The sequence below is a fragment of the Lepidochelys kempii genome, chromosome 7 (assembly GCF_965140285.1).
Source record: "Lepidochelys kempii isolate rLepKem1 chromosome 7, rLepKem1.hap1, whole genome shotgun sequence".
Lineage (NCBI taxonomy): Eukaryota > Metazoa > Chordata > Testudines > Cheloniidae > Lepidochelys > Lepidochelys kempii.
In genome coordinates, this window is record NC_136386.1 from 53537094 (window position 1) to 53562132 (window position 25039).

At 48.7% G+C, this 25039-nt stretch overlaps 1 protein-coding gene across 20 annotated transcripts in view; it reads right to left on the minus strand.

Annotated features, from left to right (window-relative positions):
- USP54 (ubiquitin specific peptidase 54) overlaps nucleotides 1–25039 on the minus strand; it is a 279027-nt gene that overhangs the window by 22258 nt on the left and 231730 nt on the right. For 18 of the 20 annotated variants that reach the window (XM_073352837.2, XM_073352834.2, XM_073352844.2 and 15 more), the window contains one exon: nucleotides 3158–3331. The exons of the other annotated variants lie outside the window; for them this stretch is intronic. In XM_073352837.2, the coding sequence (XP_073208938.2) occupies nucleotides 3158–3331 (174 nt within the window). The remainder of the gene's footprint in view (nucleotides 1–3157; nucleotides 3332–25039) is intronic. 20 annotated transcript variants of the gene reach the window in all.

The following is a 25039-nucleotide window of genomic DNA, read 5'->3' on the forward strand; positions in this document are numbered from 1 at the left end:
AATTTATACTAAACCAAAATAAGTCACACTTGAACTGAAATAAGTGTGTCTAACACAGAGGGTTGTATTGGTTTAACTTAGTCTGTTTAAAAATCACATCTTACATTAAGCTTTCTACTGTAGGCAGGACTCTGTTATACCCATGTAAATCCACTGACTTCAGCCAAGTTACTTCCAGTTTAACCAAGGTAACAGAGCAAACTTTGGCATTATATCTCCAAATTCCAATCAGTGCTACTTCTACTACTTTGCTGTTGAGATTGCAAAATCAAGGATTATTAAAGGCTAAACCGATGTCTGGAGCAGTAGTTCTACTGTAAATCACAGCCTTTGGCTAGTCTCTTAAAGTGACTTAATTCATGTGATTGTTAACGGAATTTTTTGGTTAATTACTTTTCTGTTAGAACATGCTGATTAGTCAGAACAAACTTGTTGCAGAAACATATCTGTTTTGATTCAAATTTTTTCAGGAAGACTTTTCAGGTCCAGGATGGAATTTCTGTTGAAAGTGACAGAGAGAGACATATCCGCTCCCAACCCCAGAATAGCCAATAACCTACTGGTTAGGGAACTCACCTGAGGCAATGGGGATCCAGCTTCAAGTCCCTGCTCTAAGGGAGGCAGAGCAGAGACATGAAGCTGGGTCTCCCCCATCTTAGCTGAATGCCCTGAGCACTGGGCTACTGGCTATTCTGAGGGGGAGTGACTGGCTTTTGTGAAAAAATTCAGAGTCTGGTTTTTGTTCTGAAGGGGAATGAAAACAAATGTTGAAACTTCAAAAATTTTTGGAAACATAATCCTTTGTTTTATGGCAAGCCCGAAGGCTTGTCTACACTGAAAACACAACAGCAGCACAGCTGTAGCACTTCAATGAGACACTATCTATGCCGACAGGAGGGGTTCTCCCAGTGATATAGATAATCCACTTCCCTAAGGAGCAACAGCTAGGTTGACAGAAGAATTCTTCCGTCAAACTAGCGCGTCTACACAGGGGCTTAGGTCGTCTTAACAATGTTGCTCAGGGGTGTGGATTTTCCAAAAATTGTCAAAGTAACTACCGCTGCACGGAGAAAAACCATAGGGTACAGTATGTGTGTCACAAATTGGTCATAGCATGCAGTGACCAAACTGTGTTACATGCCCCTTTCCAGCAATTATTTGCCTAGTCATCTCCTCCAGACTATTCAGTTATCTCCTACACACTTTTTCCACATGAAACAATTTAGAGGTGCCTGGGAAATATCAGACTCAGCAGAATGTAAATCAATACAAGAGCCTCTTGCCCACAAATGCACACAGTGTGTGTGCACACATTGACCACTGTAAGAAGCCGCTGGAGTGCTGAAGCCCAATGGTCCTGTGGCCTTAGGAGGAGGAGAAAGAGCAGAATACATGGGAAAGAACTCAAGAACAGGGAGAAAAGACCCACAAATTGTTTTTGAATAACTCTGAAAAAAGGGAAAAAAAGAAGGGTGATAACCCCTGAAAACATAAGAAAATAGGCGAGCTCAAGAGAAACTAGGTGTTCTGGCCTAAGGACAACAGGTCGAGTGCCATTTATTAGAACAGCCTATAAAATTCCTCATGAAAATGTACCAGCTCAAGCAAAAATCTGCTCATTTGCCCTTTATCATGACAACAGATAATTATAAAAATTAGTATTTCATTCAACCAAAAAATAAAGCCTCCTTGACCTGGGTAATATACATTTCACTACCATACACACTTCTTATTTGAAGAAACTCCAGAGAAACCTTGTAAATGAGCATGAGCTGAATGTGAAGGATAAATCAGGTAGATCAGTAAGTCAACACAGCAGCATCTTCACAGTCAAAACGTGTGGTCTTTAAGCTTCATGAATTGAAGACCCGACTCTAGCACTCTGAACTTGGCCTCCTTTGCATGGGTAAAACCATGTACTGGAAGGGAGAATGGGTCAGAAATGTTCTGGAGTCTTGTACATAAGCAAGCCATGAAGCCATAAAGCATTGTGGGAACCACCCAGGATGAAAGCAGGTTTAGGAGCCATCTAGCCTCCTTAGCTATCATGCCAGAGGCTATGATCCCTAAGTATTGTATAGCACTCTTTGTTGTTAAGTGCCTTTCTAGTATGCTTTGTTTTTTAAAACAAGGAAATGCTAAACAGCTAGGTGTTTCTAACAATGTGCTGAGTGGGGCATTACCCAGAGTCAAATTGGGACTGTTCCCAGTGACTCAGTGAACTGGATTTTTTTTATGGAGGCTTCAGCCTTATGTTCCAGAATCTGAGTGTTAATTTTTTAAAAAAAGTTAAATCAGTAACTCTTAAGGTTGTGAACAGACACTTAAAACTATTAACCAATCATAACTGACGTATAGATGCCTGTGTCACTCTGTAGACAGTCTGAGAAGACAGATTAAAGAGCTGTGACTTTCCCTATTCATTTCAAGGGGTTATTAACCAAAGCCTTATGACAACAATTTAAAGGTCAACATTGATCACCATTGCACTGTTGATCACCATGCAAGAATGGAGAAGCACAAACAATGTAAAGATCTCATGCGAGTGGAGATGTCCACATTACAGGAACTACAGTTACTCAGATATGGCATCCTAGCTATGCCTGATAACCCTGTAGTGTAGATGTAGTCTACACCAATGGAAAGGACTTTTCTATCACTGTAGGGACACTACCTTCCTGAGAGACAATATTCTTCCGTCAGCCTGGCTGCAGCTACACCAGGAGTTATGTCAGCATAGCTATGGCACTTAGGCGTGTGAAAAAAACATCACACCCCAGAGTACCATAACTATATCAACCTAAATTTTAAGTGTAGATCAAGCCTTATTTTGGTGTGTCACATGGGTAGAGTTTGGTGTTTGGGCAGAATACAAGTAGGATTTGTTTTTTCTTCAAATTAGATTCCTGGGCATTACAAGTTCACCATTCTCTTCCTGTTTCCCACATTTCTGATAAATTCAGAGACCGTCTTTTGTCTCACAGACTGGAGAAAGCTATTTAGTAATTGTAAAATTGTCACGGGGAAGAAAAAGCAAGAGACTCTTAATGGAAAAATCAAAAGACCAAAAACACCTTCCCCATCTCCCACATGTGCAACACTGTACTCCAAACCTACCCAACCCCCACCCCAGCCACATCCAGTCTGTGAGAGTTACCCTGGTTCTGCAGCTCATCTAGGTCCATGAACCTGCTGGGACGGGGGTTAAACCCCATTGCTGCCTCCAGTTCCTTTTCCCGTTTCCTGCGTAGCTCCTGTTCCTGCGCCCTCCTTGCCACTTCCTCCTGTAACTCATCCAGTTCGCTCTTTGATGGGACAGGGATTTCTCCACCTTCAAACACCAACCAAAGACAGCAATGGGTACTTTCAGTGGGTACCCCATTTCCAGCATGCATACTTTTCTATATCAGCAGCTGAGCTTGTTTCGCTCCCCCTCCCAAATCTTCTTTAAGTCCATTTTAAATAGGAAGCAAGAAAAACCTGAAGACCAAGGCAAGTGCCACCCAGAGCACATAAACTTACACTTAAATAATAATTATTTTATTAATTTTAAAAGTATATATTACATATATTTATATTAATTTTTCTAAAAGATTTAGAAACAAAAAAAAAGACTACTGGGTCATTTTAGCCTACTCCCTTGCCAACGCAAATTTCCCCCCACTATATGTTTAACTAGTGCTTTGTACATTTTATCTGGTTTATTGTTCCAGATGAGAGATGAGGTGAGTGAGGTAATATCTTTTATTGGACCAACTTCTGTTGGTGAGAGAGACACGCTTTCGAGCTACACAAAGCTCTTCTTCAGGTGTGGGAAACTTACTCAGAGTGTCACAGCTAAATACAAGATGGATAAGATTGCTTAGTATAAGAATTTTATCATAAAAGACAAAAAATCCATATATATTTTATACATTGTCATAAAAGACAAAAGATATCATGTTTTTATATTTTATCAGTAAACTATCAAATATTTTCATATTTTTTCATAAAAGACAAAATATAAAAGATATAAAAAACAAACACACCACATTGCCTGTGGGCAAATGGTTTTCACAAGTGATCACTCTTAGTCTTTATCCTCAAAGGAAACCTGCACAACACTTTCAAGAGATGAGCCTGGGAGCTTAAATTTACAACTTTGCTAGGCACTAAAAATCATGGACTGAATAGAGACACTGGAGAGTGCAGCAGGGAAAGTGCTGCAGTCTGTCCACATTGACAGCTGCAAGCGCACTGCCGTGGCCACAGTTGTGGCACTTGCAGCGGCATTGGGAGCAGTGCATTATGGGCAGCTATCCCACAGAGCACCTCTTCCCATTCTGGCGCTGTGACTTGTGGGAAGGGGGCAGGGGACGCAGGGCATTCTGGGTCCTGTCCCAACGCCCCGTGATGCATTGGTTCGCATGCCAGCAATCCCTGTGCTTCCGTCCAAATTTGGTGCCATCTTTCAACGTTTTTTGTACTGTGCGCTCTGTCTTCCCTTTTGGTCTGCAGGAATGGAGCCCGAACTGTTGAGGAGGATGCTGACGAGTCTCGCCAGCAAGTCACGTTTGGCAGTTGAGTTACTCCTTAAGATCCAAACTGACAGTGAAGACTCCGATGATATCGACTTGAGTAACGCATACAACACGAGATTGCTTGTGGTATTTTCGGACATGCTCATCACCGTGGAACGCCGCTTTCGGGCTCGGGAAAGAAGCACTGAGTGGTGGGATCACATTGTCATGCAAGTCTGGGATGACGAGCAGTGGCTGCAGAACTTTCGGATGAGAAAAGCCACTTTCACGGGACTGTGTGATGAGCTTGCCCCCACCCTGCAGCGCAAGGACACAAGATTGAGAGCTGCCCTGCTGGTGGAGAAGTGGGTGTCTATTGCAATCTGGAAGCGGGCAACTCCAGACAGCTACCGATTGGACGCTAAACCAGTTTGGAGTGGGAAAGTCGACCGTTGGAATCGTGTTGATGCAAGTTTGCAGGGCCATTAATTGCATCCTACTCAGAACTGTGACTCCGGGTAACGTGCATAACATTTTGCCTGGCTTTGCACAAATGGGTTTCCCTAACTCCGGAGGGGCAGTAGATGGGATACCTATTCCAATTCTGGCACCAGCCCACCTAGCCTCCAAGGATGTTAATCTAAAGGGCTATTTCTCTATGGTTCTCCAGTCGCTTGTGGATCACTGTGGGTATTTCATTGACATTAACACAGGCTGGCCCAGAAAGGTGCATGACCCACGCATCTTTTGGAACACTGGCCTGTTCAGGAAGCTGCAAGCCAGGACTTTTTTCCCAGATCAGAAGATCACCGTAGGGGAAGTCGAAATGCCCATTGTGATCCTTGGAGACCCCGCTTACCCTTTAATGCCGTGGCTCATGAAACCCTACACAGGGAGCCTTGACAGCAGCAAGGAGCGGTTCAACAGCGGTTGAGCCAGTGCAGAATGACTGTGGAGTGTGCTTTTGGCCATTTAAAGGGCTGCTGGTGCGCTCTGTATGGGAAGCTGGACTTGGCCGATGACAACATTCTCGCAGTTATATCCGCGTTCTGTACCCTCCATTTGTGAAAGGAAGGGTGAAAGATTCACTCAGGCATGGAACTTGGAGGTTCAACACCTGGAGGCTGAATTTGAACAGCCAGAGAGCAGGGCTATGAGAGGGGCCCAGTGCAGGGCTGCAAGGATTAGGGATGCCTTGAGGGAGCAATCTGAGGCTGAAAGCCATCAGTAATGTCTGATGCCCTGCATGGGAGTGAAGTGCAGTGGTTCCAATGTTAGTAAGAATCTGTGTGTGCTATGCTGACTTGCAGTGCCTGCTGCTTTCCTGGGCTAAGGTATCTTTTACTTTATGCAATAATAAAGCATGTTTTCAAAGCCAAAAAATCCATTTATTGAAAAGAAAATGCATATTGAAAAGAAACACAACTGCTTGGGAAACAGAAAGGGAAAGGGGGTGGGCTGGGGAACAGTACAATCATAGATTTGCCTATGTCCTGTTATCATACTCAGCCTTCCTGTCTGGAGTGCTGTGCAATGAGTGCTGCACTTCAGGATGGCTATAATGCACAGTGATGGAGGTTGAGTGCAATGGGTAAGGGCTGTAGTTTTCAGGACTGGGTGGCGAAGCTACAGGTGTTGGAGGCAGCTGGTGGGGATAAGAACCCGAATGTTGGGCAAAGTGGGTTGGAAGGGACAAGGGGACACAAGGAAAGGAGTTTTGGGACAAGAGCTGCAGGGGGGGCGGGCGTGGTAGTGCTCCGCCTGCATGGCTACAAGCGCCTGGATTTAGTCTGTTTGGTGCTCCATTATGCCTATCAGCCGCTCCGTGCTTTGCTGCCGGAGCTCCCGTGCTTTTGTGCCAGTGCTCCTCATTCTGCTGGCGGATCCTCCTTTCACTCTCCCTCTGCTCCTGTGCTTTTTGATTTTCATTAAGGGACTGCTGCATTTACTTCATGCAGCATGTCCTCTTTGCTTCTTCGTGGACGCTTCCTGATTCGTTGGAGTCTTTCGGCCGGTGATAACATGGACTGCTGAGATCTCAAGGTTGCAACTGTAAAGGCAAAATGCAACACTTAACAGAGGCAGCATTACCACACCAGACAGAGCAAGGATTCCCCCGTACTTACGGGCAAGCACAGTCTACACAATCGCATAATTTGCCTGTCCCAAAGCGAGTGCACATAACCCATGAGAACCCCAAAATGGCGAGTAAGCACAGGGTCAAGGGAGACTGATTGTTTCACGGCCGTACTGTCCTCTAGGTTTCTGTGCCTTGGGGACAGCCAACAGCTGCAGGGGGCCCCTATACTGAACACTCTCCCCACATTTTCCACAGGAGTTTGTCCTGGAAGATATCTCGCTGCTGAGGGTGACCTGGGAAGCAAGGGAGGATCTTCTACTACAAAGCGGCTTCCGGCCTGGCCCATACGCAGCTTGCCTGTGTGCAGCAATGGTTCCCCCACCCCTCACAGCACAGTGGCGCGGACATGTTAGCCTGACTGGGACAAGGACCAGAGTGGCTCTCCCAAGAAACCTGCGCAAGCGCATTGCCCAACTTCTAGGTGAGACCTATGAAGAGATCACTGAAGCCGACTATTGTGATATGAGAGAGTACATCGACGCTCTATTCCGCATCTAGGCATGCATGCAGCCCTAACCCTCCTCGCCCCAAGAGCCCGCACCGAATAACTTCCTTCCCAAAATGAAAGCTGCTTACCGGGCACATCCTCTGGTGTTTGTCCTTCCCCAAGCACCGGCCACTGCAACTGGCTACCTTCCTCCTGGCTTGAGAACAGCTCCTGGCTGCATGCATCTAGGGATGCCGGGATGTCTTCCTCCTCCTCAGCACCCTCGCTCCCGCTTTCCTCCTCCTCCACCTGCCTTGTTGAACTGGGCTCTGAAGTGTCCAGGGTGGTACTCAGAATGGAGGTGGGGTTACGCCCCAGTATTGCGTCCAGCTCTTTGTAGAAACGGCAGGTCATGGGGGCAGCACTGGAGAGGCAGTTTGCCTCGCGGGCTTTGCGGTAGGCATTCCGCAGCTCCTTCACTTTAACACTGCACTGCGTCCCAGTCATTGCCCCTTTCCATCATGTCCCTTGATATCTGCCTGAAGGTATCGTAATTCCTACAGTTGGAGCGCTACTGGGACTGGACAGCTTCCTCCCCCAAACACTGATGAGGTCCAGCACCTCACCATTGCTCCATACTGGGGATTGCCTGGCGCGTGGAGGCATGGTCACCTGGAAAGATTCGCTGAGAGCACTCCATGCCTGGCTGAGCAAACAGGAAGGGCATTTTCAAAATTCCCAGAGAATTTAAAGGGTGGGTCTAACGGTTGGTCACCTGAGTTCAAAGTGATGACCAGAGTGGCTAGAACAGGCATTGTGGGACACTTCTGGAGGCCGATCAGAGCTCTTTAACAGACCAGGGCGTCCACACTGGTGCTGCGGCACTCCAGCGGGGTGCATCACACATTATTCCACTCACCAAGGTGGATTACCAGGAGCGCTCTAGCCATGGAGTCCGGGTGCTCTACGTGCCTTGCCAGTGTGAACGCATAGTCAGTTAGAGCGCATGGGGCTGCTTTAATGCGCTGTAACTCGCAAGTGTAGCCATGCCCAAAGTCTCTCTCAGACACAGACTGGCTCTCACATCCACATCCACTCTGCTTCTGAGTCCCTCAACACAGATTGTGTGTGTGTGTCACACACACACACACACACACACACACACACACACACACACAGAGTCTCTCACTCCCCAACACACACACTGTCTCTTACACAATCCCCCAAAACAGTGTGCCTCATACACAGACAGTTTCTCTCACACCCGCATACACTCTGCATCTCAGTCCCCCAACACAGATTGTGTGCGCCTCATACACACACAGTCTCACACTCCCCAAAGCACCATTTTCACTACGTTATTCAAATAGCTGGAGTAGCAATTTACCCCTGTAGTGAAGACAAGCCTTAAGTTTCCCAGACCTGAAGAAAAGCTCAAAAGCTTGTCTCTCTCACCAACAGAAGTTCATCCAGTAAGAGATATTACCTCACCCACCTTGTCTCTCTATATCCCGGGACCAATATGGCTACAACAACACTGCACGTTCCAAATGATGCACTGTCCACCACTACATCCCTTAACAACCTTACTATCAAATTTCTTTTGAGGACATCCATCTTAAAACTTTCCCTTACTAAAGTCCATCCCATTACTCCTAGTTACAAGCCCTTCATCCTATTCTTAGATAGCTCCTTGCCACTATGGGTGTTCACACGGCTCCAATATTCTTGCATCCCTCTACAACTATCCATGCTTCATATGTTCAGTCCTTCCTCAAACCAATCCCACGAGCCCCCTACTCTTTGTGTTGCTCTTCATAGTGCTGATTTACATTTACCAATATACAAAATAAATGCAATATTCAAGCTATGGTTGCATGAAAGCCTTATGGAGAGGGACTACTGACTCTCAACTTTGTGACATAACACCTCTTGGCATGAACTCCAAAAATCTCTTTAAAAATGTGGACATCTATGAGCAGTTTGCATGAGGGATGCAGGAAAAGGGGTATGCCAGGGATCAGCAGCAGTGCCGTGTGAAAGCAAAGGAACTGCGGCAGGCATGCCAGAAGGTCAGGAAGGCCAACAGTCAATCTGGTGCCAAACCACAGACCAACTGATTTTACAAGTTTCAGAGTAGCAGCCGTGTTAGTCTGTATCCGCAAAAAGAAGAGGACGACTTGTGGCACCTTAGAGACTAACAAATTTATTTGAGCATAAGCTTTCATGAGCTACAGCTCACTTCATCGGATGCCTTCAGTGGAAAATACAGTGGGGAGATTTATAAACACAGAGAACATGAAACAATTACCATACACACTGTAAGGAGAGTGATCAGGTAAGGTGAGCTATTACCAACAGGAGAGCGGAAGTGAAAAAACCTTTTGTAGTGATAATCAAGGTGGGCCATTTCCAGCAGTTGACAAGAACGTCTGAGGAACAGCGGGGGGAGGGGAATAAAGACCTGCATGCCATACTTGGTTGAGACACCAGCACCACTCTCAGACCATCGTAGATACCTCTGATAAGCCCGAGTCACAGGCCCCTGGAATGAACAGCGAAGATGAGGAGAATAAGGAGGATGGGAAACACACAACTGTGGGTTCCAGCTGCCATGAGCCACGACCTGTTTGAGACTCCACTGTAGTCCCATCGGTCAGAAATGGATTAAGATGTATTGGGTGCCATTGGCACAAAGAATATTTGGGCCCCCATACCCATTAAAACATGAATGTCTCAAAATGCATTAATACAAATACTTCACGCATGCTCTTAAATTTTCACAGTCCTTTAAAAGAGATTACATGTTATTTTGATTCTGTGAGTTGTAACCCATCAAATGTCCTTTTCACCACCAACTATTGAATTGAGAGTAGCTTAGGAAACTAATGACAGCCAGACTCTGCGTATCATTCCCAGTAACATCTGTGCATAGCCATGGAAAAAATGTGCTACACTTAATATACTTTAAATATCTCTCTTTTATGTACCCCCATTACACTTATATTTTAATAATACTGTCACATTAAGTAACAAAAAAACAAACATAAAAAACATAACATATATGGGGGTTCAGAAGGGAGAGAGGAGAATGTGCAGGGGTTGAAGGGGGCAGGAGGAGGTTGTCAGAGAAGGAACTGGGCAATATGAAGATGTAGCAGGGTCAGAGGGATTCTGCAGAGCTGGAGGAAGACAGAGGTGTGCTGAGGAATGTGAAGGAAAGGTTGTAAACAAAGTGGGGATGGGGAGCTTGAGGTGTGGGAGAAGACAGAGGAGAATGCAGGAGAATGTGGGTCCAGAAGGGGAGCTGAGAGGGGCAAGGGAGGAGGAGTGTGAATAGGAAGGGGAAGGGAGCACAGGTGAGTGTAGGTGGTGGTCGTGGGGATCAGGAACCTCTGGGGGACAAGAGAGAGAGACAGAATGCGAGAGGTTGATGCTGGGAGGGGGCAAAGGCAGTGAGAAGAGTGGGGCAAGAATGGCAGCTCCCCAATCCCAGGAGATTGGGGAGAACAAGTAGCAACACCTCTCCAAGGACCAGCAGGAAGGGGCTGCTGGGGGGCACACACCAAAACAGAATTTAAATCTCACAGACCAATCAATACATTGTATTTATCAAATCCCAAGAGTTGTAAACCAAGCTCAGGATGTGGGATTGGCAAAGGGGCGAGGGTGGCAACAGGGACAAGCCATCAGCCTCTCTCCACCAGCCATGTAGCTTTACTATGGACTCTGCGCTCTGCAGGGGTGTGTGCAGGAATAAAAATTTGACCCCTTTTGGAGGGGCATGTTCTGTGTTCCCACCCCGGTCCTGGGGCCAGAGTAGCTCGGTCTCCCCCCCACCGCAGCCCCACTGGGGATGCTGTGCTTCCACCTCCTACCCATCCACACAGCGGACTATCCTGGGCTCCCACCACCTCCTGCAGAGCCATCCCTAGTGGACGGCAAATCTGGGCGACCACTCCAGGCTGCACTTTGTGGGGCCCTGCAGGCTGGTGTGATTGGCTAGTGCCACATGGAGTGTGGGTGAACCGCTGGCTGGTGGAGGTTACCTTCAGTCCCGCCCCTTCCATCCAAAAGAGAGCGCGTGCCCTGGAGTTCTGGGAGGGAGAGCGCACGGCACTGCCGCTGCAGTCTCCCAGCCCCATAGGGCTGGGAGAGCGTGCGGTGCCACCATGGCCTCCCCAGCCCCAAGAAAGTGGACAGTGTGGCCCCAGCCCCCTGGAACCCAGTGGCACTGCCAAAGCTGGGCCCTGGGGGGGCAGAATGTGGGTGGGGCCACACCTGGCTATTTGGGGAGGCACTGCCTCCCCTACCCACTCCCGGTGCGGTCGGTCCCGGAAGTGATGTCACTTCCGTCCCGGGGACCGTGCTGACCACCGTGAACCCTGTGCTCTCCCCTCATAGAATCATAGAATATCAGAGTTGGAAGGGACCTCAGGAGATCATCTAGTCCAACCCCCTGTTCAAAGCAGGACCAATCCCCAATTTTTTCCCCAGATCCCTAAATGGCCCCCTCAAGGATTGAACTCACAACCCTGGGTTTAGCAGGCCAATGCTCAAACCACTGAGCTATCCCTCCTCAACTGACCCCTTTTTTGCCTGCCCCACTCTCAGAGGCTCTGCTCACTGCACTGCTACTATTGGTTAGAAGGGTTCTTACTTTGTCCATCTCAGCTGCTAATTGGTGGAAGCCGAGAAGGTGGTGGGGTGGGTAAGCTCCAGAGAATGCCGGCTCCTGGAGGAGGGGATCTGCCTGCCCAGCACTGCAGCTAAGAGCTCTGCCTATGCTTGGGTGTGTGCTGTGAGCAGACCTCCGGTACAAACTTGAGGGAAGAGAGACAGGTGCCACCCCGTCTTCCCTAAATAGTGCTGCTGATCCGGGGCCAGAGGAGGTGTCAGTTCCCGCTGTAGCCCCAGAGGCGTTGTGTGCCGCTGTCAAATATTGCGGGGGGTGGGGGGATGTTGTTCCCCTGCTTGCTCCATACCCCTCCTTCATCCTCCCCCCGTGCATGTCCCTGGTGCTCTCTCTGCGTCTTGGTTCCCCCTGCCCTGGGTTCAGCTCCAGCACTCCAGGAAGCCCCTTCCTCCCTTCCATGGCACTGCCGCGTTCTGGGCTCTGGATTTTCTCCCCCACTCTGGCTCCACTCTGGATTCCCCGCTCCAGGTATCCCCTGCCTGCCGTTCAGCCCCACAATAGGGCTCCGGTTTCAGCTGCTGCTACAGGGATCCTGAAGGTAGGAACCCGGGGCTGCCCGCGGTGGAGGCAGCCCGACACCCAACATGGAGGTGCTGCTGCAGGACAGGCCGCCCTGCCCACTGGCCACCTGCCCCAAAGAGAGCTGCTACCAGGAGCCCGGGGGCCCCGTGTAATCTGCCACTGCCATCAGTTGAGCACAGGCAAGCCCAGTGCAGGGGAAGGAAAAAATGGTTACCTACCTTTTGTAACTGCTGTTCTTCGAGATGTGTTGCTTATAGCCATTCCATTCTAGGTGTGTGCGCACCCATGTGCACAGTTGTCGGAATTTTTTGCTTTAGCAGTATCCATAGGGCTGGTTGTGGCGCCCTCTGGAATGCCGCGCTCATATGCTGGTATATGAAGCGCTGCCGACCCCACGCCCTCTCAATTCCTCCTTGCCGGCAACTCTGACAGAGGGGCAGGAAGGTGGGTAATGGAATGGACATGAGCAACAAATCTCGAAGAACAATAATTACGCAATGTAGACAACTGTTTTCTCTTCTTCGAGAGCTTGCTTGTGTTGATTCCATTCTAGGTGACTCACAAGCAGTATCCCTGGAGGTGGGCTTGGAATTCAGTTGTATGGCTTGCAATACTGCTCTGCCGAAGCCAGCGTCGTCCCGGGCCTGCTGGGAAAGCGAGTAATGGAATGTGAACATGTGGATGGACGACCAGGTAGTGGCCCTGCAAATATTTTGGATTGGCACCTGGGCCAGGAAAGCTGCCAACGAGGCTTGCATCCTGGTTGAATGGGCAGTTACAATCGCCAGTAGTGGCACTTTTGCCTGTTCATAGCAAAAACGGATGCAGGAGGTATCCATGATAAAATTCTTTGGGCAGACATAGGAAGGCCCTTTGTTCTGCCTGCCACCGCGATGAATAACTGCGTTGACTTACGGAATGGCTTACTCCTTTCAATGTAAAAGGCTAGCACCCTTCTGACGGCCAGAGAGTGTAATCTATGCTCCTCAACTGACTTATGAGGAGCTGGAAAGAAGACTGGTAAGTATATTTCCTGGTTGATATGAAACTGCACAACTACTTTGGGCAGGAAAGCTGGGTGCAGCCACAGCTGGACCTTGTCCTTGTAGAACACTTTGTAGGGCAGCTCCGAGATAAGCACCCTAATCTCAGAGACCCTATGGGCTGATGTTATCACCACCAGAAATCAGACCTTCCATTTGAGCAGAAAAAGGGAACAAGAGGCCAATGGCTCGAAGGAACCTTGACAGTATGAGGTTCAGGACTCAAGGAGGGATGGGATCGCAGACTTGAGGATAGAACTGCTCCAGACCTTTTACAAAATGGACAGTCATGTTGTGAGCAAAGACCTGCCCTGGAATGGAGAGTGGAAGGCCAAAATAGCAGCCAAATGGACATTGGTCGACAAAAGAGACAGGCCCTGGAGCTTGAGGTGCATAAGGTAGTCCAGTATCGACTGCAGCGAGGCCTGTTCAGGCCAAAGACCTTGGTCCAAGGTCCAACACGTGAACTGTTTTCATTTGGCCAGGTAGATTGCCCTGAGAGAGGGCTTTCTGCTGCTCGATGGGATTTGTTAGACATGGGCTGAGCACTCCTGCTTGTCTGCATTCAACCATGAAGCAGCCAAGTCATCAAGTGCAGTGCAGCTAGGTTCGGGTGCAGAAACCTGCCAGGGTTCTGAGAAAGCCAGTCTAGCAAGAGCGGTAGCTGTAGCGGAGCTGTCATCAAGAGGTCCAGCAGCATGCCAAACCACTGTTGGCCAGGCCAATCCGGAGCTATCAGGATTACCTTCGCCTTGTCCTGCTTGATTTTCATGAGGACTCTTTGGATTAATGGTCCTGGTGGGAAGGCGTATAGTAGAGCCCCCGACCATGGGAGCAAAATGGTATCGGACAGGGAGCCTCTGTTGACCCCGTGAATTGAGTGGATGTTAAGGAAAAGTTAGCACATGTGACTCCATTTTGGTTTGGGGCCCACCATTATTTAAATGCCAGCACATCATACACCAGGAGGAGTGATCCTTAGATACTGAATCCCTGTGAAAATCCTCCTCGTCTCCAGCCTGCCTTGACTCCCAGTATCTGGTTTTTGTCAGTCTCTTAACTCCCTGTCTCTTGGCCTTGATGTGAGGCCTTCCATTCTGATAATAAAAGTTACTGATGCATGGCTTTAGGACCATTCTGTGTAATTAACATACTGGTATAGCATGAGGAATGCACCAAGCAGGGATAGGTGGTAGATAAGACAAGGATTTTTTTATTGGCTAAGGTTTCCGATGCACGAGGGCAACATGCTTTGCTAAAAAGTATATAACCTTTGTATAATCTGTATTCAGGGTCCCCCCCTGGCTAGCAGGGGGGCACCACGCTCGAGCATAATAAACTTAGTGTCTTTTGGGAACTCTGCAGTTGTGGACTTTGTTTCTGTGCCTCAGCCTAGATTCGAACTGTGCGTGACCTATCAGGTATAATTCACAGCATTGGTGTGCGTGTCCTATCAGGTATAATTTGCAGCATTGGTGTGCGTGTCCTATCAGGTGTAATTCATAGCATTGGTGTGCGTGTCCTATCAGGTATAATTCGCAGCACTGGTGTGCGTGTCCTATCAGGTATAATTCGCAGCATTGGTGTGCGTGTCCTATCAGGTGTAATTCGCAGCATTGGTGTGCGTGTCCTATCAGGTGTAATTCACAGCAGTTGTATGCGTGTCCTACCAGGTATAATTCGTAACAGTTTTGGCAACCACGAAGGGACTCTAGGCTCGCCCCAACAAGCGAGACTACACTCCTCCTCTCGGACAGCTCCAGCCACCACAGGGTGAGTTCACCTTTGAGAACTCCGAGGAGGGGTGTGTGTGAGCCATCGCTTAGGCGATAAGGTGGCACATTTTGTGTTCTTTTGGTAGCCCATTATGGGTTCTGGGCAGAGTGTAAGTAAGGGGACCTCTTTGGCTGAAATTTTCAAAAATTGGGGGAATATTTCTGGCACCCATGGGTTAGGTAGGAAGAAAGCTGTTATTTTATGTAAGGTTGAGTGGCCAGCACTAACAACTCAGACATCTGTTGAATGGCCACCGGATGGGTCCTTTGCTGGGGATACATTAACAGCGCTTAGAAGGAGGCTGGAGGACAAAGCTCCAGCCCAGATGGATTATTGGTATGTATGGGACAACTGGGCTTATGTGCGTGCGAAAGGACGTCCTCTTTCCTCCTCCTTTTCCTATCTATCTCAGGGGTCTTCAGCCCCGCTCTGTGCTATGCCTGTTTCTTCTCCTCCCCGACCTGCTTCTGCCCCTCCCCCGGCTTACCCTCAGCTTTCTGACTTATGCCTATCATGCCTTGCTCGTCACCCCCCTGTCCGTGCGAGCCCACCATTGACCCACTGGTTACTCTGCAAGCTCCCCTCATTCAGCAACCCCTTGTTACTCATGGTACGGACGGGAGTGAACGGTTCGCCTTTCCCTATGTTCACCGCCCCTTTGGCCCAGGCGATTTAATAACATGGCAACAGCAGATGCCTTGCCTGCGTGACGATCCAGAGAAGGTTCTGCAGACCATTCGGTCTGTATTTACCGCATTTAATCCTACATGGGGAGATGTCCAGGTAATCCTGGACACACTTTTTACCCCTGACGAGAAATATTCCATTCTGGATGCTAATAGGCGCTGGGCAGGGGAGGATAGTACTCGGACTTCTTGGCCCCGACTGATCCCAATTGGAATCCTAATGTGCTTACTCAAATGGGCCTTTTAAAGGCGGGTAGAAATGGCCTTTTAGAAGCTATACGTAAAGCTGGTAGTTAAACGGCTAACTGGTCTAAAATCCACGAATGTCAGCAAGAGCTTACTGAGCACCCCTCCACCTTTTTGGCCCGGTTGTCCAAACAAGTTCGTGTATATGGGGGCGGTATAAACCCTGAGGCAGAAGAAAACCGTCCTATGATGGTCTCCTTTTATGTTGATCAGGCAGCATCAGATATAAAAAAATATTTTTCTAAGCATGTGCCCGATTGGCCAGGAAAACCCCTCCAAGAGGTAGTCCGCCTGGCCACCTTTGTGTTTAACGGCAGGGACGAGGAGAAAGCACAGGAAAAACGTAAACAGAAGAAGGAGGAGGTAAATATGTTAGCTGCTGCCTTGCAGGCTCCTTCGGGAAACCAGCATTGGCAAGGGCGCGGAGAGATGAGAGGAAGGGGGCATGGACGGGGGACAGGAGGAGGGGGAGGTTGGGATAAAATGAGGGACGGAAATTGTAATTATTATAAGCAACCAGGGCACTGGAGGAGGGAGTGTCCCCTGCTTCCCCAAGGGGCTCCTTGGAAGAGCCAGGTAGAGGCTAATCCTCTTTTCCCCCTAACGCCCCCCAGAACCTTGTTAACCCCCAGTGACTAGAGGTGGAGGTTTTGGGGACTTTGGGAGAGTTGGAATGGGACTTGGGGTTACAGTCACAAATTTATTTGAAAGTTGGGGAATACCTTGTGCCTTTTCTAGTAGATACTGGGGCCACCCTCTCCACTTTAACTTTTGTTCCGGGCTCTCTGTCCAATACCAAAGTTTGGGTGCAGGGCATAGAAGGCAATCCCTGCCCGGCTCCTTTATCCTACCCTGTCCCTATCGAGCTTGGTTCTTTAAAGCTATCACAGAGGTTTGTTGTAATGCCGGAGGGCCCCGCGAACCTCCTCGGGCGGGATGTGCTGGGCAAATTGGGGGCACACATATATTGCGCCCCCGAGGGGCTCCGCATGTCCGTCCCAGACTCGGTGGTTGAATCATAGAATATCAGGGTTGGAAGGGACCTCAGTAGGTCATCTAGTCCAACCCCCTGCTCAAAAGCAGGACCCATCCCCAATTAAATCATCCCAGCCAGGGCTTTGTCAAGCCTGACCTTAAAAACTTCTAAGGAAGGAGATTCCACCACCTCCCTAGGCAACGCATTCCAGTGTTTCACCACCCTCCTAGTGAAAAAGTTTTTCCTAATATCCAACCTAAACCTCCCCCACTGCAACTTGAGACCATTACTCCTTGTCCTGTCCTCTTCCACCACTGAGAATAGTCTAGAACCATCCTCTCTGGAACCACCTCTCAGGTAGTTGAAAGCAGCTATCAAATCCCCCCTCATTCTTCTCTTCCGCAGACTAAACAATACCAGTTCCCTCAGCCTCTCCTCATAACTCATGTGTTCCAGACCCCTAATCATTTTTGTTGCCCTTCGCTGGACTCTTTCCAATTTATCCACATCCTTCTTGTAGTGTGGGGCCCAAAACTGGACACAGTACTCCAGATGAGGCCTCACCAATGTCGAATAGAGGGGGACGATCACGTCCCTCGATCTGCTGGCTATGCCCCTACTTATACATCCCAAAATGCCATTGGCCTTCTTGGCAACAAGGGCACACTGCTGACTCATATCCAGCTTCTCGTCCACTGTCACCCCTAGGTCCTTTTCCGCAGAACTGCTACCTAGCCATTCGGTCCCTAGTCTGTAGCTGTGCATTGGGTTCTTCCGTCCTAAGTGCAGGACCCTGCACTTATCCTTATTGAACCTCATCAGGTTGCTTCTCTTATGGCATCGGTTACCCCTATTCCTGGTGTGCCCTCTGAATTGTCCCGTGTTCCCCACACTTTGTGGAGCACAAATCCTACTGATGTGGGTCTTCTTAAATCAGCAGTTCCAGTGAGTCTGAAAACAAGGGGCGGACCGCCTCCGTCCGTAAAACAATACCCCTTGCCGAGGGAGGCGGAAGAAGGCATCTCACTTCTTATTGACAGCTATTTGACTCAGGGGGTTTTAGTCCCCTGCAGTTCGCCCTGTAATACTCCTATTCTTCCAGTAAGGAAGCCTAAACCAGGACCAGACGGGCGTCCAGTCTATCGATTTGTCCAGGATCTACAGGCTATAAATGGTTATGTTATAGCCCCCCATCCAGTTGTCCCTGATCCGAGCACTATTCTAACACTGATTCCTCAGTCAGCCACCTGCTTTACAGTTACAGATTTGTGTGCAGCATTTTTCAGTATCCCTTTGCACCCTGATTCTCAATATTTATTCACATTTACCTGGAAGGGTCAGCAGCTAACATGGACGCATCTTCCCCAGGGGTTCTCAGGATCCCCCACTATTTTTTCCCGAATTCTCACCGAGGATTTAAAAGATATTGTCTTGCCTAGTTTGTCTGTCCTGGTACAGTATGTGGATGATTTGTTAATTGCTGCCTCAGATCATAACGCATGTTTAATTGACTCTGTTGTTTTGTTTACTGCATTAGCTAATAAGGGTCATCGTGCATCTCCATCCAAGTTGCAGCTGTGCCTAGATCAGGTAATTTATTTGGGCTTTGTAATTAGGCCTGGGGAGCGCTTACTCTCCCCTGACAGGGTGCGGGCAATCCAGGATTACCCGTGTCCGACTACCAAAAAGCAGTTACGGGCTTTCTTGGGGGCTGCGGGGTTCTGCCGACCCTGGGTCATGGCTTTCAGGGAATTGGTGAAACCGTTAGTTCAAGCTACTACAACACTAACCCTCGATCCTGTCTCCTGGACCCCGGAAATGGAAGACGCTTTTAAATCCATCAAAAAGGCTCTGATCTCTGCGCCCGCCTTGGGATTCCCAGATTACAGTAAACCATTTTCTCTTTTCACTCACGAACGGCAGGGGGTGGCTAGCGGCGTCCTTTTGCAATACCTGGTGGATCGCCCACGCCCCATAGCCTATTACTCAGTACAACTGGACCCTGTTATTCAGGGCTCTGTCTCCTGTGTACGGTCTGTTGCTGCTGCTGCTGTCATGGTTGAACGGTCACGACCGATTGTTTTGGGGCACCCTCTGACTGTCTGGGTCCCTCATGAGGTTGAAATTCTTTTAAAACAGCATTCTACACAGGCATTGTCTCCACAGCGGGCTCATAAATATGAACTAATCCTGTTGGCCGCTGACAACGTTACTTTACGCTGCTGTAACGTCCTCAATCCAGCCACAATGCTACCCCTCCCAGAGGATGGTACCCCTCCCAGAGGATGGTACCCCTCACCATATATGCATGGATGTAGGCTAATGTAGTGCCAATCTTTAAAAAAGGGAAGAAGGAAGATCCTGGGAACTACAGACCAGTCAGCCTCACCTCAGTTCCTGGAAAAATCATGGAGCAGGTCCTCAAAGAATCAATCCTGAAGCACTTGCATGAGAGGAAAGTGATCAGGAACAGCCAGCATGGATTCACCAAGGGAAGGTCATGCCTGACTAATCTAATCACCTTTTATGATGAGATTACTGGTTCTGTGGATGAAGGGAAAGCAGTGGATGTATTGTTTCTTGACTTTAGCAAAGCTTTTGACACGGTCTCCCATAGTATTCTTGTCACCAAGTTAAGGAAGTATGGGCTGGATGAATGCACTATAAGGTGGGTAGAAAGCTGGCTAGATTGTCGGGCTCAACGGGTAGTGATCAATGGCTCCATGTCTAGTTGGCAGCCGGTATCAAGTGGAGTGCCCCAAGGGTCCGTCCTGGGGCCGGTTTTATTCAATATCTTCATAAATGATCTGGAGGATGGTGTGGATTGCACTCTCAGCAAATTTGCAGATGATACTAAACTGGGAGGAGTGGTAGATACGCTGGAGGGGAGGGATAGGATACAGAAGGACCTAGACCAATTGGAAGATTGGGCCAAAAGGAATCTGATGAGGTTCAATAAGGATAAGTGCAGGGTCCTGCACTTAGGACGGAAGAACCCAATGCACAGCTACAGACTAGGGACCGAATGGCTAGGCAGCAGTTCTGCGGAAAAGGACCTAGGGGTGACAGTGGACGAGAAGCTGGATATGAGTCAGCAGTGTGCCCTTGTTGCCAAGAAGGCCAATGGCATTTTGGGATGTATAAGTAGGGGCACAGCGAGCAGATCGAGGGACGTGATCGTTCCCCTCTATTCGACATTGGTGAGGCCTCATCTGGAGTACTGTGTCCAGTTTTGGGCCCCACACTTCAAGAAGGATGTGGATAAATTGGAGAGAGTCCAGCGAAGGGCAACAAAAATGATTAGGGGACTGGAACACATGAGTTATGAGGAGAGGCTGAGGGAGCTGGGATTGTTTAGCCTGCAGAAGAGAAGAATGAGGGGGGATTTGATAGCTGCTTTCAACTACCTGAAAGGGGGTTCCAAAGAGGATGGCTCTAGACTGTTCTCAATGGTAGCAGATGACAGAACGAGGAGTAATGGTCTCAAGTCGCAGTGGGGGAGGTTTAGATTGGATATTAGGAAAAACTTTTTCACTAAGAGGGTGGTGAAACACTGGAATGCGTTACCTAGGGAGGTGGTAGAATCTCCTTCCTTAGAGGTTTTTAAGGTCAGGCTTGACAAAGCCCTGGCTGGGATGATTTAACTGGGAATTGGTCCTGCTTTGAGCAGGGGGTTGGACTAGATGACCTTCTGGGGTCCCTTCCAACCCTGATATTCTATGATTCTATGTCGTCACGCAGGATGGTAAGCCCCACCCGGATTTAGCGGACTCCCCTTTAGTTGAGCCTGATTTACTTCTTTTCACCGATGGGTCCTCGTACTATTTAAATGGCCACCGGGTCTCGGGCTATTTGGGTACCTCTCAGGCAGACGTTATCGAGGCTGCCCCTCTACCACCTTCCTTCAGCGCCCAGGGTGCAGAGTTACACAGGCTTACCAGAGGTTGTTTATTGTCTTCAGGGAAAACTGTTACCATCTATACAGACTCTAAGTATGCTTTTGGGGTTTTTCATGCTACAGGCCAGCTCTGGAAGCAACGAGGATTTTTAACCTTCTCAAGCACAAAAATCGCTAATGGCCCTCTCATTTCCGCCCTTTTGGAAGCTATTCAGGCCTCTCACCAGGTGGCAGTGGTTCATTGTTATGCACACAGGCAGTCTAACACTTTTGTATCTCAGGGCAATGCATTAGCTGATTCAGCCGCAAAGGCTGCAGCTCTACAGCCCCTTCTGGTTTCAGCTTCCCTCCCCGTGGATGTGTCCTTCCCACCTGCTGACTGGACACTGCTGTATGCTGACGTATCCTTGGAGGAGCTGCACGACTGGAAACGCTGGGAGGGATCTGAGGGCCCCGATAAGGTTTGGCGAATCGGGAACAAACCTATTCTCCACCGCCGTTATCTACTTGCAGCTGCTCATTATTTTCATTCCCTAGGTCACGCTGGTATTCAGGGCACGGTGGCTGCCATACTAAAGTTCTGGGCAGCACCGCATGTTTATCCCGCGGTAAAGCGAGTTCTTGGCTCCTGCCCTACTTGCCTGGCCTTCTCTGCTAAGACTCGGCTCGATGCCAGCTCAAAATGGGGGAGACCCTGGGGAAACTTCCCATTTCAGCGCTTGCAGATGGACTACGCAGAAATGCCTAAATGCTCAGGGTTTCACCACCTCCTTGTTATAGTGGACCAACTTTCCGGATGGCCTGAAGCAATACCAACCAGAAAGGCAGATGCAAGATCTGTGGTCAAGTTCTTAATGAAAGACATTGTACCCAGGTTTGGTGTCCCTGAGGTCATTGATTCAGATTGGGGCTCACACTTTACTGCAAAGATTTTGGAGGAACTGTACCGGTGCTTGGGGATTACTCGACAATTACACACCCCGTACCACCCCCAGTCTGCAGGTCAGGTGGAACGCATGAACCAAACAATAAAGACAATGGTAGCAAAGTTTTGTAAGGAAACTGGACTTAAGTGGCCAGAGGCCTTGCCTATAGTTTTATGGCATATAAGACGAACGCCACGCATGCCCCTAGGCCTGTCCCCATTTGAGGTGCTGTTTGGGAGACCAGCTTTAGTCCCGGGAATTTATGTTCCTGTACATGCTAGCCTCTTGGATGGAGATGAAACTTTGGCCAGATATGTTGCTAGACTGCAAAAGGAGCTGACTGCCAATCAGTCTGAAGCTCAGTTGTTTCAAACTGCACCCTTAGGGTTACAGGTTCATTTCTTTAAGCCAGGGGATTGGGTAATGGTAAAAAAGATCCCCCGCACCGACCCCCTGGAACCCCGGTGGGAGGGGCCGTACTAGGTTCTGTTATGTACTTATTCTGCTTTAAAAGTTGCAGGTAAAGGTTCCTGGATTCACCATAGCTACGTCAAGTTGGCGACAGGACCCCCACCTGACCCTGGCGAGCCAGCAGACGAGCCACTTCACGAATGAACACTACAACCAACCCATGGACTGAGCTTTCCAGCTACTGGGACCTTCACAGCCCGCCAGGACTTTGTGTGTTCCTGTTTATTGGACTTACATTGGGGGTAGTGTTTTTTGTATGGTACAGGGGAGGATGTCGACATTGGTATGGTTTGCCTGGGGGGTCCTCTCCCTATTCCCAAATCCAGTACAAGGATGGGAGGGCAATAGCTTCTTGAATTTAACCCGTGCTATCGAACAGGGTGTAAATCGAACGCAGTGTTGGATTTATGATGAGATTACTGGTTCTGTGGATGAAGGGAAAGCAGTGGATGTATTGTTTCTAGACTTTAGCAAAGCTTTTGACACGCTCTCCCACAGTATTCTTGTCAGCAAGTTAAAGAAGTATGGGCTGGATGAATGCACTATAAGGTGGGTAGAAAGTTGGCTAGATTGTCGGGCTCAACGGGTAGTGATCAATGGCTCCATGTCTAGTTGGTAGCCGGTGTCAAGTGGAGTGCCCCAGGGGTCGGTCCTGGGGCCGGTTTTGTTCAATATCTTCATAAATGATCTGGAGGATGGTGTGGATTGCACTCTCAGCAAATTTGCGGATGATACTAAACTGGGAGGAGTGGTAGATACACTGGAGGGGAGGGATAGGATACAGAAGGACCTAGACAAATTGGAGGATTGGGCCAAAAGAAATCTGAGGAGGTTCAAGAAGGATAAGTGCAGGGTCCTGCACTTAGGACGGAAGAACCCAATGCACAGCTACAGACTAGGGACCGAATGGCTAGGCAGCAGTTCTGCGGAAAAAGACCTAGGGGTGACAGTGGACGAGAAGCTGGATATGAGTCAGCAGTGTGCCCTTGTTGCCAAGAAGGCCAATGGCATTTTGGGATGTATAAGTAGGGGCATAGCCAGCAGATCGAGGGACGTGATCGTTCCCCTCTATTCGACATTGGTGAGGCCTCATCTGGAGTACTGTGTCCAGTTTTGGGCCCCACACTTCAAGAAGGATGTGGATAAATTGGAGAGAGTCCAGCGAAGGGCAACAAAAATGATTAGGGGACTGGAACACATGAGTTATGAGGAGAGGCTGAGGGAGCTGGGATTGTTTAGCCTGCGGAAGAGAAGAATGAGGGGGGATTTGATAGCTGCTTTCAACTACCTGAAAGGGGGTTCCAAAGAGGATGGCTCTAGACTGTTCTCAATGGTAGCAGATGACAGGACGAGGAGTAATGGTCTCAAGTTGCAGTGGGGGAGGTTTAGATTGGATATTAGGAAAAACTTTTTCACTAAGAGGGTGGTAAAACACTGGAATGCGTTACCTAGGGAGGTGGTAGAATCTCCTTCCTTAGAAGTTTTTAAGGTCAGGCTTGACAAAGCCCTGGCTGGGATGATTTAACTGGGAATTGGTCCTGCTTCGAGCAGGGGGTTGGACTAGATGACCTTCTGGGGTCCCTTCCAACCCTGATATTCTATGATTCTATGATTTGTATTCATACCCCCACATATTTAGGTCAAGGGGTCCCGTTGGTAGGGGTACCTATCCTCCTTAATCGAACACTCCAAGCTAAGCTATGGGCAAACACTACATTTAACTGGAATGTTACAATCCAAATATGATCTATTGATATGGTGGCCCAGGGTAATTATGCTTTATGTGTGTCACGACGTAAGGGCATAGAAAATACAGTTTTTGTAGGGAATTTTGTAGGGTGCAAGGACACCACCCAAATCAGCTCTGGTGCAGGAGGCCCCTCTACCTACTCCAGAACCCCGTGGCTGGTCCCTGAGGGGTCTGGCTGGTATTGGTTATGTAATCACACAGCCTATAAGGTTCTCCCAGCAGGATGGTGTGGTACATGTACCTTAGGGGCTATAGTACCCGCCGTGACAGTACACCAGAACCTGACCCGGGGAGAGATCCGCAATCTAGTATGGAGGGACAGACGAAGTATTCCTTTAAACCCCCTTTCTCAATGGCCCAAAGGCTTTCACTCCTTTGTGCATTGGTTTCTGCCATGGTTGGGAGTAAGCGAGCTGGAAAAAGCTATAGTTAACATTTCAGCTGCTTTGGAACTAACGGCAAATGCTACTGCAGATGCTCTCTCTGCCCTTCAAATTGAAGTCACCCAGCTATCCCAAACTACATTGCAAAACCGCCTAGCCCTGGATTATCTCCTTGCAAATCAGGGCAGGGTTTGTGCTCTGGTCAATTCAAGCTGTTGTGTATTTGTAAATCAGCACCATAGGGTGGAAACTGACATCCACATCTTCAAGCAACAGGCAGCCTTATTCCACCACATCAGCCTCGACACTACCAGTGCCGGATTCCAGGAGGTCTGGGACTGGCTCACCTCATGGCTACTGGATGTGGGGACTTGGGGACGGCGTATTTTGTATTTACTTTTTTTGACTGTTATTGTTTTTGCATTATTTTTTGTATGCCTACAATGCTGCAGTATGTGCTGTCGGCAGTTGCTAACCCTGCAGCGTGGTTACTCAGCACCAATATAGCTTACTGACGTACAAAAAAAAAAAGGAAGACTGTTAAGGAAAAGTTAGCACATGTGACTCCATTTTGGGTTGGGGCCCACCATTGTTTAAATG